The 12,919-nt window shown below is 47.1% G+C and overlaps 2 protein-coding genes across 4 annotated transcripts; one reads left to right on the top strand and one right to left on the bottom strand.

Annotated features, from left to right (window-relative positions):
- Positions 1–349: 349 nt before the first annotated feature.
- LOC112896409 (cytochrome b561 and DOMON domain-containing protein At4g12980-like) lies at positions 350–2,954 on the top strand. Its single transcript, XM_025964368.1, has 3 exons — positions 350–1,133; positions 2,105–2,359; positions 2,460–2,954. Exons 1-3 carry the CDS (start codon positions 516–518, stop codon positions 2,757–2,759), a joined length of 1,173 nt encoding a protein of 390 aa, XP_025820153.1. The 5' UTR covers positions 350–515; the 3' UTR covers positions 2,760–2,954.
- A 2,320-nt stretch (positions 2,955–5,274) lies between these two features.
- Positions 5,275–12,919, bottom strand: LOC112896407 (type II inositol polyphosphate 5-phosphatase 15-like). 3 transcript variants are annotated; one of them, XM_025964367.1, is made up of 12 exons: positions 11,880–12,108; positions 11,440–11,482; positions 10,984–11,236; positions 10,097–10,901; positions 8,946–9,070; positions 8,731–8,815; positions 8,120–8,273; positions 7,986–8,023; positions 7,628–7,895; positions 7,350–7,473; positions 6,850–7,210; positions 5,275–6,120 (listed from the first exon to the last, which is right to left on the bottom strand). In XM_025964367.1, exons 1-12 carry the CDS (start codon positions 11,958–11,960, stop codon positions 5,731–5,733), a joined length of 2,727 nt encoding a protein of 908 aa, XP_025820152.1. In that variant the 5' UTR covers positions 11,961–12,108; the 3' UTR covers positions 5,275–5,730. The 3 variants fall into 3 exon arrangements, with proteins under 3 accessions (XP_025820152.1, XP_025820151.1, XP_025820150.1); XM_025964366.1 differs by lacking the exon at positions 11,440–11,482 and having other exon boundaries at positions 7,992–8,023; positions 11,880–12,919; XM_025964365.1 differs by lacking the exon at positions 11,440–11,482 and having other exon boundaries at positions 11,880–12,705.

Below are 12,919 nucleotides of genomic sequence, written 5' to 3'. Positions count from 1 at the left end.
AGTACTAAATTTTAGCCTATAAGACGATTGTCTCGCGAAACAACCACCTTATTCTCTGCACCCCTCTCTCTACCACCTAATCCAAAATTCTATGTAAACTTGCATAAGATAACCTGTGATACCTCTAACATACAGCAACGTACTTAGGCTGGGTGCATGCCAAGCGGCGTGGTTTGTTACAACTGTCCTAGCGGTACTCAGCCAGACAACCGCTGTAAAAAAAGATGAACGTGTACCTTTCCAAAGCGAGTCTCCGGCCAGCTGACCGCGTCACCCCGGGCCCAACTGCAGGCCCCCACGTGTCCACCGTCCCCTCCGCCGCGCCCTTATTAACCGCGCCCCTCCCCTCCCCTCCTGCCGCCCCACCACCAGTCCAACACCACCCGCTGCTGGCTGCATCCAAGCTCCAAGCCCGCACCCAAAATCCGGAGCCTTTCTGCGTTTCCCCACCAGAGATTCCCCTTCCTTGGAGCCTAGTGCGCGCGCGCCCCGCACGCGAGAACCCCCCCGCCGCCATGTCCTTCCCGCGGCTCCTCGTCCTCTTCCTCCTGGCGGCGGCGGTGGCCGCGCCGCCGCGCCGCGCGGCCGCCGCCTGCGCGGCGGAGCGGTTCTCGGGCAACCGCGCGTTCGCGGCGTGCGCCGACCTGCCCCGCCTGGGCGCGTCTGTGCACTGGACCTACGACGCCGCGGCGGCGTCCCTGTCCGTCGCGTTCCTCGCGGCCCCGCCCTCCGGCGGATGGGTCGCCTGGGGGCTCAACCCCACCGGCGACGGCATGAGCGGCACGCAGGCGCTCGTCGCCGTGCCCAAGGGCAGCGGCGCGTACGAGGTGCAGACGTACAGCATCTCCGGGTACTCGCTCGGCTCCCCGGGGCCGCTCTCCTACCAGACGTCCGACGACCTCGCCGCCGAGCTCGGCAGCGACGGCCGCGTCCGGATTTTCGGGACGCTCAAGCTCCAGAACGGCACCGGGGAGGTGAACCAGGTCTGGCAGGTAGGCCCATCCTCCGGCGGGGCCATCGGTATCCACTCGACGACGAATGCCGACAACCTGAACTCCAAGGGGAAGCTGAACCTCCTCACCGGGGCCAGCACCGCCGCCAGCGGAGGGAACAGCATCCTCAGGAAGAGAAATGTGAGTTACTCAATTTCAGGCCTTAAGGATTTGATTTTACATTTACCTGTTCGTATTGAATGCCTTGCTTGTTTCTTGAATTCTTGTGCGCTGGCACCGGTTCAAGTTCATTCCAAAAACCATAGAACTCTCATATTGGAATCCTGTCAAATTGTGTGTAAAAATTCACCTTTTTTCCAACAAAAAGCTCTTCTATTCGGCCTTGTGCTGCACATGAGTTCATGTCTGCATGTGAAGCGTTACTGCTACGGGGAAGATGATTCCTCCCACTAAAAAAAGGCAAAGGGATTAACCGCATAAATTAAGTTTGGTGCATGATGATGTGGTGGTAAGAACGTGGGGAATCTATTAATTTTAATTTCAGGCTTAGAATGTCTATGTATGTAGGCGAAAAAACTCTTGGCAATTGCCCTAACTAATTTGTCCTGCCCCGTTGAATCGATTCAAACATACTAATCAACTGTACTTGTCCTGTACGGCGGATGGCATTTGTTGACTGTGGCTTCATGGGTGACATACCACCACCAAATTCCTGTCATATCCGTACACTTTGAATTTTGATGCATCCAGGCTGCAAATTTCAAGCCGAGTCAGTTTTTATCCTTCCTTGGTGGACTTCAGCAGTTCAGCTTGGATTAGTCTAACTGTTGGTGTCTTGATGCACATGTTCTTAAGCATTCAAAGTAATAGACATGTGCTGCTAACATGCGGCAATTCTATACAATCGAGATGATCGTTGACATATGGATTTCACAATAAAATTCTAGCTGTAACGGTGGTGCCTAGGTAGGTGCCTTGTGAGTTGTGACAGCGGAAGTCTTCAATAAGAAAGTACTGTTTCCATTTCCATAAAAAAACATCATTATTGTCATTTAGCACCAAACAGCTGTTACATTCTGAGTTTGCGTTGGGCAAATCTAAGTACTGTTGGTTTTATTAAAACATTCTCATTTCTCCAATTCTTTGTGTAGACCCATGGAGTCCTGAATGCCGTGAGCTGGGGTCTCCTGCTGCCCATGGGAGCCATTTTTGCGAGATATCTCAAGACATTCAAATCGGCCGATCCCGCATGGTTCTACCTCCATGTCGCGTGCCAGCTGATTGGCTATGGCGTCGGAGTATCTGGCTGGGCAACTGGGATTCATCTTGGAAACATGTCCAAGGGAATCACCTATTCAGTTCACAGGAACATTGGGATTACAGTATTTGCTCTTGGTACTCTGCAGGTACATACACTAACTAAGTTCTTCTCATGACGCTTGCTTACCTGCTGAAATTTGAATCCAATGGTAACAGTTTTTATGTACATTTGCTTCTTCTGTTCAGATCTTTGCGCTCTTCTTGAGGCCGAAGAAGGATCACAAGTACCGGTTCTACTGGAACGTTTACCATCACTCCATCGGTTACACCATCATCATACTGGGCATCATCAACATTTTCAAGGGAATGTCCATCCTGAGCGTCGACCAGAAGTGGAAGACGGCCTACATCATCGCCATCTGCATCCTGGGCGCCATCGCCCTCATCCTGGAAGTCGTTACATGGGGCATCGTCTTGAAGCGGAGGAAAGAGGACAGCAAGACCTACAATGGCAACGGGAACGGCCACTTGCCGCTATCCATGTAATGACTCCATAGTCAGGTCCCTTTGGCCTGCATTTATCTTCACTGTTGTGTTGGTGTGCAGATGTAGGCTGTAGCTCCTGTGATCGTAGTGTCTAATCTCTCTTTTTGTATGATAGATGTGTGTATACTGCACAATTATACTGGAGATGAGTCATGAGTGATACTAGTGGCATCGGTCATTGCCTGCCTTTTGTTCTGTTGTGAATGCTGAGCTGATCATGCACTTGTGTTCTGGGGCCATGCTATCTGCACCTTTTGCAAAAAGGATGGCAAGGTGTACCCAGTGGTTGGTGAAGCTGAGAAGAAGAGACACACGTACAACTCCACTAGTGGAAGCATGATTCTTCTAGAAAAGCGAAACAGCTAGAAAACGTCGAGTGTACTGCTTGCTACATTTTACCTATATTTTTCTGATCCTCAATGGCGGTTAAAAGGTCAGGCAAGAGAGATCACTGTCATTCAGTGTGATGGTGGTTGGTTTTCTACAACGGCACCATGCTTCTAGAATGCAAAAACTGCAAGTGTCAACCTCCCCGTTCAATCTGCCGATCTTTTGTTGCTCCAGTTGCGATGCCCTTGGCTCCCTTGTTCCCCCTATCACCTTAGCTTTCACACGAATTTATAGATGCGTGAGTGTGACTCTCCGGGAAGAACAGCAGCGTGTGTTCCCTCCAGCAGTGAGAACTGCAGAAGAGTTTGTGGCGCTCAATCCAGTGCGAGTCGGTCGCCAAACTTTTTCCTTGGTGGAGGAAAAAGGCGTGGCGATCCACAGGAAAAAGGGCCGGAAAGCAGACTGGGTCCGACGATCGAGAAAAATCCACGGAAGCGTGCGACCAGCGCCAAGGTTTAGCAGCAGCAGGGCCATCAGCCCCACGCCTCGTGCAGATTCGCCAGCCGGCCTCGCGCGTGGCCGCCGCGCGCCGAGGTCGCGACGCCTACGCGACGCAGCAACGCACGCCGCGGCGGCCGGCGCGCCTCAGGCTGGGGGCACGCGCGCTACTCGCTCGCGTTGGCATCGGCGTGTCGCGCCGCCGCACAGACCACCGGAAAAGGATTCCGTGTTGCTGGAAGGGGGAAGATAGCATGGACCACGCCAGGACAAAGCAACCATGTTTCTGCTTCGGCGCCGGCCGCCGGCGGCCGGCCCCGTCGGGTCGGTGTTGTGCGGCCGTACAAGCTAAGATATCTCGCCGGAATTTGCATGTTCCAGCGTAGCATACAGGTCGCAGAACTCATCTTTGCAGCTACCAACTAAAAAAGATACCCTTTTCATGTTGATGGCGTGATGATGATAGATAGGATTTGGTGGTTCACGCACGAAAATAGTATTGCCAATCTGGTACTCTGTCCTAAACATTGCAAGCAGTTGCAACGGGTGCAATCAACACCAGTTGTACTTGTGCCTCCACTTGATCGTTCTGCTTGCATCATTCGCCATTTTTTTTTTGTGAGCACCTTTCCGTTAAACATGGTGAGGTAGCTCATATGTTTTGCAGATATTACTCTCTTTTTTCAAATGGAAAAAGCTTTTGCAGATTTAACTGAACTTTTAGTTTAGAGATAGACAAGATGATATGCTTGTATATTTTCATGTCGGCGAACTAGTTGTATAAGCCTCACTTTCCAGATGGTAGGAGCCTCCCTTGACCCTTGTAATCACCTGCCAACTCAAACCTTCTTCAAATTCCAAAAGTTTCCAGCGGTAGTGGTTCCACAACCTAAATACCTAAGCATTGGAGCCGAGTTCAGTGAGCTTTGGCCAAACCCAACTACTAGTACCTCAAATGAGAAGCAGCTGTACTGACTGGTGTACACCAAATTCTGACCAAACCATCACTGAGCATGGACTGATCAGTCTAAAGATTTGACCTAACCTAACTGCTCATGAGGATCCCTCCTATTCTATTTTAATTGACATCATCTGTCAACTTGTCAAGTTCAAGCTTCAAACGAAAGCTGTTCGGTTGTCTAGACTGCTGAATAATTTGGTTATGTGAGTATGACCCATCATTCAATAGGGAGTTGCAGAGTTTGTTTGGCTTGCACTTGGCTCAACTTCTATCTACCTCAAACATACAAAACATTCAAGTGGTCACCTTCAGTTGGCGTGTTGTTGGGTAGAAGGATTTGAGAACTAAGTTTCCAGACCAACTCTGAAGCAATTTGCAGGTCAAACGGGGAGGTGAGCTGTATTGCCTGACAAGGGTCGGTTGAAGTAACTACCAAGCCTCAAATGACTCATGATGAGTGCGATGGAGAAGAGTCTGTGGCTTTGTTAATAGGAGCAGCTCAGCAGCTGCAGTTCTCGTTGAGCTGTATCGCAACTGTGCGCGTGTGCAGTAGCGGCAAAGCATCAGCTCACTCTATGCAACTCGACAGCAACAGCAGACAGCTTGGATGCTGCTTTCAGGTTCCCAACAATTCTGAACCGAAAGCCCTGCAGTATCTGGTGAGATTGAGCTGTAACTGGGCTTTGTGGGATTGAGGGGAAAAAAGAACATTGTTGGTATAGATTCTGCACACAAAAAAATAGAAATCTCATTACCAATGACATTGTCCTGTAAAAGTTACATGTATGGCTTTTATGTAGAAACCATGCTACGGCGATGCAGTGAAGTATGTTATACAGACTATTGATCAAACAGAGCTCACAATTTCCTTTTTACAATTATACTCACCCTCTAACAACATAATTTCAATTCCACATGTACTACTTCAAAATCAAAAAGGAAACTCAAATTTAACTACAGGTAATTGCTATTTGCTAGTAACTATGCATCTCTTCTTTCTTTTTTTGTCCTTTTTTTTGCTACACAAAGAATGGTGAGAGATCAAGGGGGCATATGTACACAGCAGGATGACAAGCAGAGACACTTCTGCCCCAACTTAGGCAAGAAAAATCCGAGACTCCACCAGGCTAAACACTTGGACAGAACAACTACTGCATCAAAAGAAAGAAACTGGACTCAATTTTACATGTTCCGCTTTGGCACATCGCACAAGTCATGCACCTCTGAGCTGCCAAAGTTTGCAAAGTCAGAACGTTGTAAGTGATTCGACTGGTTATTCTTGGAACCTGACACAGCATCACTGGGTGCGTTTGTAACGGAGCGTGGGTTAACGGGTGGGGGAGCTGAGGGCACCGGGCAGCAATGCCGGACATTGATCCTGTGTGTGATGGTCTCAGTCGAGGCGCTGCCTGTAACATTAACCAAAAGAACAGCCCCCATATCTCTGGTGGCTTCACACCACCAGTTTTGCTGTACTCCGTCGACAAATTCTTCTTCTGTGAAGAAGTCTTCGTGATGGACTGCAACTTCCATTGTTTCCCCTGGTTCAATGAGACCGACTGACGGTTGAACCTATATAACATTACAGGGTCAGATAAGAATTTATTGTTATTATAAAAGCCGGAAAAGGTACAATAAGATGGTATAACATAGAAACAAAGATTTTTTTCTTTTTAAATATACATTGCTGTATTTGCATAGTGGTTTGGTTCAATGGTATATCTTTGCAAAAATAACTATTCAAATAAAATGGTACAGATGAACCAAACATGAGCATCTCAGTAACTGTTTTGGTACAAGTTGATATAATTTCTCTTTTATCAGATTTTGCTTCTCTTAGAATGAGAAAAATCATGAATTGTTCCCAAGAGAGCTTCAGTTAGCAAAATGTGCCTCATATAAGAGTAAAACATGTTCCTTGTTCTACAATTGTTCTGTTCATAGAATTATAATACATCCCCTATAACTATGAATGGCCTTCAGAACTGAATGAGTAATGGGCACAATAATTCCTACAAGCAAAAGAATGATCAACAATCTGGGTGGAAACAGAACACATTCAATAGAGGTGGTACACTGTTCTTCTGTAAGAACTATGGACCAAACTTTGTATATATATTTTTTCCTAATGAATACAGGGTAAGTGTCACAGATACCCTCGCTAAATGTTGTGTGAATCTAACTTTATAATTTAAAAGGCCACGAGTAGGAAGTGCGGTGTGGCACAAGGATGCTTGTAGGACCAATCATTTCTTTAAAAAACAAACATTAATGTACACACAGTAAATAGATCAGTTCTACCTCGAGCCAAAGTGGAAAGCCAAAGGAAGCCCTTGGAGGAAGCTCAGATTTAGTTCCATCATGCTTTGTGATCGATTGGCCTTCGCACAGGATTTCAAAAGCAGCCTTACTTGTTTCACAATTATTACTTATTCGAAGTATAACATCTTCTTGATTTTCCAATATAATGTTGTTTGTGCTGACGATAGTATCTGGAACAATATGTGACCCCCGGAGCAAAGAGCGCACTTTTTCGTTAGATTCGATTATTTTCCCAAATTCTTGTCTTCTTATCAGCTCATCTACTCTTGCAATATCAACTCTAAATGCACACCGCACTGGCTTATGATCACTATCTGTGACATCCATGCAAGCTTCGTACCTACCAAAGGAGCAAAAACAGCATATCAAGTCTGGACTCCGGAGGAATATACTACAGAAGGATCAAATAAGCCCTGTAATTCTCTCCGTCAAAACATAAATTTTAAAAAATTCAAAGGCTAGGTTCTGCATAATCTTACGCTGTAACGGCAGCAACAACAGGACAGTCTAATGAGCATTCAGCTGTTGATACAGGACGGCTATCTCGATACAGTATCCTGTCACACCAAGCAGGTATTCTCTTCTTCTCGCCTGAATCATAACCTACATGGAGTTGGTGGAACAAGTTCAACTCTGAAGTACTCTGTATGAATCAACTGGGATGCAAAAAAATAAAAAAGAAAAAAGAAAAGGACATCCCATGTAACAAAAATAGATTTTTCTAACTGGCAAGTACTGAAAGCATAAAAGGGAATACCTGAGAGACCCGGTTGGTTTCTTTGGAACTTGTAAGTAGGAGGAAATCTGATAGGACCTTCACGCATTCCTTGAAACACATTTCCCGCCTTCATTTCTGCTCGAAGTTGATCCCTTTCTCTAAGCCAGTCAAAGCTCCTCTGAGAGACCATATCCCTTGCTTCATCATAAGTGATGCCATCAAGTCGATAGTTCAAATCACCAAGAAAGACAACCATATCAGCTTCTGCCAGCTCAGGTATATCTTCATCAGCTTGATTTCCGTTTGCCTGCCATTATGACAATATGCACTCATAAATACACATAATTTCCATAAGAAAACCTAGTCGGTTCGGTAACACAGTTTGATGATTACATACACTCACTGCTTTATGCAACTGGACCGATGTCGCGGAGGCTGTAGTAGAACAATAGAGAAAATGTGTTATAAATGCCATGTGTCGTAATGTAATAAACAACAATACTTTCAAGAGGGAATTTGACGACAAAATACCTGTAGAACCATGAGGTTTGTTAAAAGACATTGTCCGATAAATGTGGTCGAAGTCAGCATTACGACGGCTAACGTTTTCTTGATGTGCAGCAAAATGATTGCTCACAAAACATATCCTGCGATCATAGACTCTTATTCTTAATCCCACACCACCCTGCAAGAAGTATCACCTGTTATTTATACATTGCCAAGTGCAGATGAAATTTGGAGCACAACTTAGTCAGATGTGAAAAATATAATAAGCAACTACTGGTTTTCAATATATTATTAGCTTGTAAGGAAATTTTTTCTGCCGATTGCTGAGTTTCCAACCTTCCATATTAAGCGTTAGTTGAATTCTTTTGTCCTAACACATGCAGAAAAAATGCTCTCTATTGTAGAAGTATAAAAGGAGGAGCACATTATTCTTTTAACTGAAAAAATATCCCATCACTCAAATAAATGTTTGTGGACAGTTGCTGCTTCCCCTTTTCCAGCCGAAACATTTGTTATTTGATATTACACAGAGCAAAGAGCCTAGGGGTTGGCGAATGCTAATACACACATGAAAAAAAAATGGTAACTGGTACCTTCAAAGACAAAAAAGTGAGGATGCCTCAACAATCACTTACCTTGTTGCCAATAGCTCGTCCAAAGCCACATGGCACTGCAGCAGCATCAACATCACCAACATGTGGCTTAAGGTCATTCCTAGCCCTTCAGATAGTCATAATGTAAAATTTGTAAAAATCATATGAGAACAGTATGAAAGTACAAATGTCTAATAATCATGCGAACAGAATTTTGTTATCCCTTATTGAGAAATGATTTCATAAATAGTAAGTACCATGCAGCAATAAGTAATCCAGCCAGCTGCCTTGAACCAACTCGGTGGAAGGATATCCCCTCATCAAGTGTCTTGCCAATATTGTCTATCCACCACTGCCCATTGGCACTGCCCTCAAGCCCTACCTAAGGCCACAAGCAAGATATTTTGAATCTAACATTCACCTTAGATAAGTTATACAAAAGAGCAATAAACAGTACTGCAGTAAACGGTGTTAGCTGATAATGTTCACACATCTGAATTGGACTGAAAGCAGCAGGAAAAACATAAACATATAGAAAAATAGTACTCCCTCCATTCTCTTTTGATAGTCCTATTTCTAAAATTAAATTATTCTCTTTTGATAGTCCTATTTGAGTTGATATCTTGGAAATAGTAGAGACGGCTGTTCGATTCCCGTGCAGAGTAACTTTTCTAGAAAAAAGATTGGTGCATGTATAGATAACATCGAAATCGAGGAGTCATAGTTAATGAGATGATAAGCAAAGTCCTTCTTCTTGGTCACTGTACCAAGATAAAATAGGACTATCAAAAGAGAATGGATGGAGTAATGCATAGGGAAATTGTACACCTAGTCATTTTCCCTTTCAGTTCTCGGAGGTAGCATCACACATCAACAATCCAAGTGCATAGTAAAGACAAGTCTAAGAACTAGAGTTTGGTGATGAAACCTCATGCTTAGAAAAGTGCAAAATTCCTTCCTATTGGCAACATTAGAAATATAAACTCTATATAGAATAAACACTTACAAGAAGAATGCAAAAAAAAAACATGGTACAAACAAATACAGATAAATCATTGGATGCTGAGGACCATGAACAAGAAAATAGACAAGTAAACAATTCCTTCCATTTCATAATATGGTGCAAACAAAATAAATAGTTTAGTGAATTAATGGTATTAGGTGGAAAATATTCACCAAATAGTACCTCTATTTTTAAAGAGGCTATATATTTTTGAACAAGGCAAGAAGAAGTATCCTGTCTAAGATATGAAATGGATGGAGTGCAGCAATTTAAATTGTTAAATGCAGAACCTTTTTTCAGTTTTTACTTGTAACCATTGCATACCTGGATAATATATTCCTGCTTGATTGAACTAAAATGCGTAACAAGAAATGAGATAACCAAGGTGAGGTAAAGTAATCTTACACTTTCTTTGGCTGCAGCCATGGCAAGAACTCCAGCACCCATCTCGACCTCTTGCAAGCCAACAACCACTAATCCAACATCAGACAAAGCACTACCCAACCATGACCTAAGTGATTCGAAAGAAGCTTTCTCCTGCGCCACATTCCAAGTTCCAACCAGTATTTTAATGTTCTCTATCCTTGTATATGACAGCTCCCTGTTAGCCAATTCAGTTCGTAGAATATCATCAAGAGGGCTTGGGGAAGTTAGAGGCCATCCTCGAATACCACCATGATGTGCCAGAGTAAAGATGTAAGAACCACCGATTGCCATCTTTATGACTGGGCAGCTATGTCCGGTCCATCCTGCCAGAAGGTTACCTTCAACATCCATGACTTGAATAGTGCCACTGGCATAGCCCACCCACACCCTTTCTCCAAGTGCCTTTATGCATTGAACAGAAGAACTATGGTAATGGATGTCTTGCAGTTTATTCCCGCTTCCATCCCACACAATAATAGATCCATTCGTGCAACCTGACCAAATTGTCCCATCCATTGCTTGAGCCACAGCTTCTGTTCGCCGGTTATCTTCCACAAATGTCCCTTTCGTTGCAACTCTGCGTACAGCATCGGCCGCCCCCATCAGGGCATTCCTAGATTTCTGGAAAAATGTGAAAGAACCTTGTGGTTTCTCCTTCTTTGTGGGTTTTACTTTGATCTCTTCCTCTATGAATTGTTCTGGCATCACTGGAGCCTCTAGCCGAGCTAAGTCGACTTGGCCATCAATGCCAAATACTTTTAACAGCTCCCTAGTCCTAGCATCCCTGTAAAAAGAATATGAAAGTAACTATGGGCCAATGAACTTGAGACAACTGTTTTAATATAGCTATATCTATCAGAGCATACCAAAGAGCAAATGTCATGCTTGTTATACTCCAAACTTTCGCTCGGCAATGATCCGCAAGCATGTGTTTCACATCAGCAGCAGGCAACGAGCACATGTTACCGACTGTAGCGTTGTTCCTAAGGTCAATATAAGCTTTCTCAACCAGCAAGGAAGCCATATGTTTTTCGTCTGATGTCAGAGAGAGGGACTTAGCAATGGCGTCCCAAGGCCATGCCTTTATCATACCCCCTTCGGATCCTGACCATATTTCACCTGTTTCCAAGAGATTAGTGAAGCAATTAATTGGGATAACTTTCAGCCCCCATATAGATCATGGAACACATCACTGGAAATCTTAGCAACAAAAAGGACTTATTTGGATCATGCAAATTAGTTCTCGACGAATGAGAGTTTGAGATTTCACAGGCTAATTCATTTCAGTGTGATAATACACCACAAAGGCTACTTCTACCTACCAAAACTGCTCCAGCCAAATGCGCCAAATCCATGCATATTCACCTACAAAAGACAAGGGAATGACACCATTCGAGAATAACTTGTAGCACTAGTATTCTATATGTAGATGTCCCCACCTCATACAAAGCAACAAAGTTTGGCCATACAGTATTCAGCACAAGACAACAAGTATACCTAAGATTTAACGGTGGCAACATGGCCGTCTAATTTGGGGTTCAAAATTCTCATTTAGTATCGAGTCAATAACTATTGACTAGGAGGAGTCCCCAAACGTCTTCGCTAAGCTACCACCATTCAGTCACGTGAAACCAGCTAAAACTAAACATTTCCAATTCCGGCACACCTTTTGGCACCAAAAAGGTGGGATCGCCTAATTGCTAGAAGCAATCAATTCAAGGCAAAATCAAACTAGATGATCAAGTAAAGCAAAGCTTCTCACCGTACGACGTGACGACGATGGCGAGCACGGGCGTGCGGCTGAACGCCTGCCACGCGAGGGCCTCCTTGAACAAGGGCGCATCTCCGCAGCCGCCACCGACTCCAGCGGCCGTGGCGAGGTCCATGCGCCACGCCCTGATCCTGCCGTCCCTGTGCCCCGTCCACACCAGCCGGTTGGCGCTGTCCACCGCGGCGCAGAGCGCGGGCGGCGCCGGCACGGACTCCCTGAACGGCGCGCTCTCCTCGTCCCCGCGGCGCCGCGCGGCGTCGCCGGGCCACCCGTCGAACACCTCGTCGAGGCCCCACACCCGGACCCCGGACTCGGCGCCCGCCCACAGCTGCAGCCGCCGCGGGTCGCACGCGAGCGTCCGCAGGAACGCGCCTACCTGCGTCTCCCGCAGCGGGTGGGGCCGCACCTCGAGCGGCGGCGGGCGGCCCGGGTGCATCGCGGCGCGGAGCGGCACGCGGAAGATGCCCTCGCCCCCGCCCGCGCCGACGAACTCCGGCAGCCCCGCGCCGCCGTACCCGGACAAGGCCCGCTCCAGCCCGCCACCGACCCAGGCGGCGAAGGAGGCCGCGGGGGCGTGCGCCGGCTCGGCGTGCCGGTGGGCGCCGTGCCGCTGGGGGAACGATGCGCAGCGCGCGGGGTCGTGGCGCTGCGCCGGGGCCGGGGAGGCGGCGGGCCCGTCGCCGAAGCTGTGCACACGCGGCGCGGCGTGGCGGGCGCACGCGGGCGCGGACTCCGTGGCGCGCGGGAGCGGCTGGCCGTACGCGCCCGCGCCCTTCCGCTGCGCCCCCGCCGCGGTCGCGTCGTCGTCCGGTTCCATGCCGCGCGGGCGCGCTGCTGTCGGGGAGATCGAGGCCCGAATTCGGGTTTTGGGGTTTGGGAGTGACGACGGAGACGGCGAGGGGGGCAGGAGCGGGAGGCGAGCGCCGGAGAGGGAGGAGGTGGTTCGGAACGGAGGCCACCCGTTGCGGGAGCGGAGGGGGCAGGCAGGGGCGGGGCCGTGCAGCGTGCAGGGGAGGGCACTGTGAGGGCGT

The sequence above is a fragment of the Panicum hallii genome, chromosome 6 (assembly GCF_002211085.1).
Source record: "Panicum hallii strain FIL2 chromosome 6, PHallii_v3.1, whole genome shotgun sequence".
NCBI lineage: Eukaryota > Viridiplantae > Streptophyta > Magnoliopsida > Poales > Poaceae > Panicum > Panicum hallii.
Note: the sequence above shows the minus strand (reverse complement) of the source record. Positions and strands in the feature narration are given on the sequence as shown.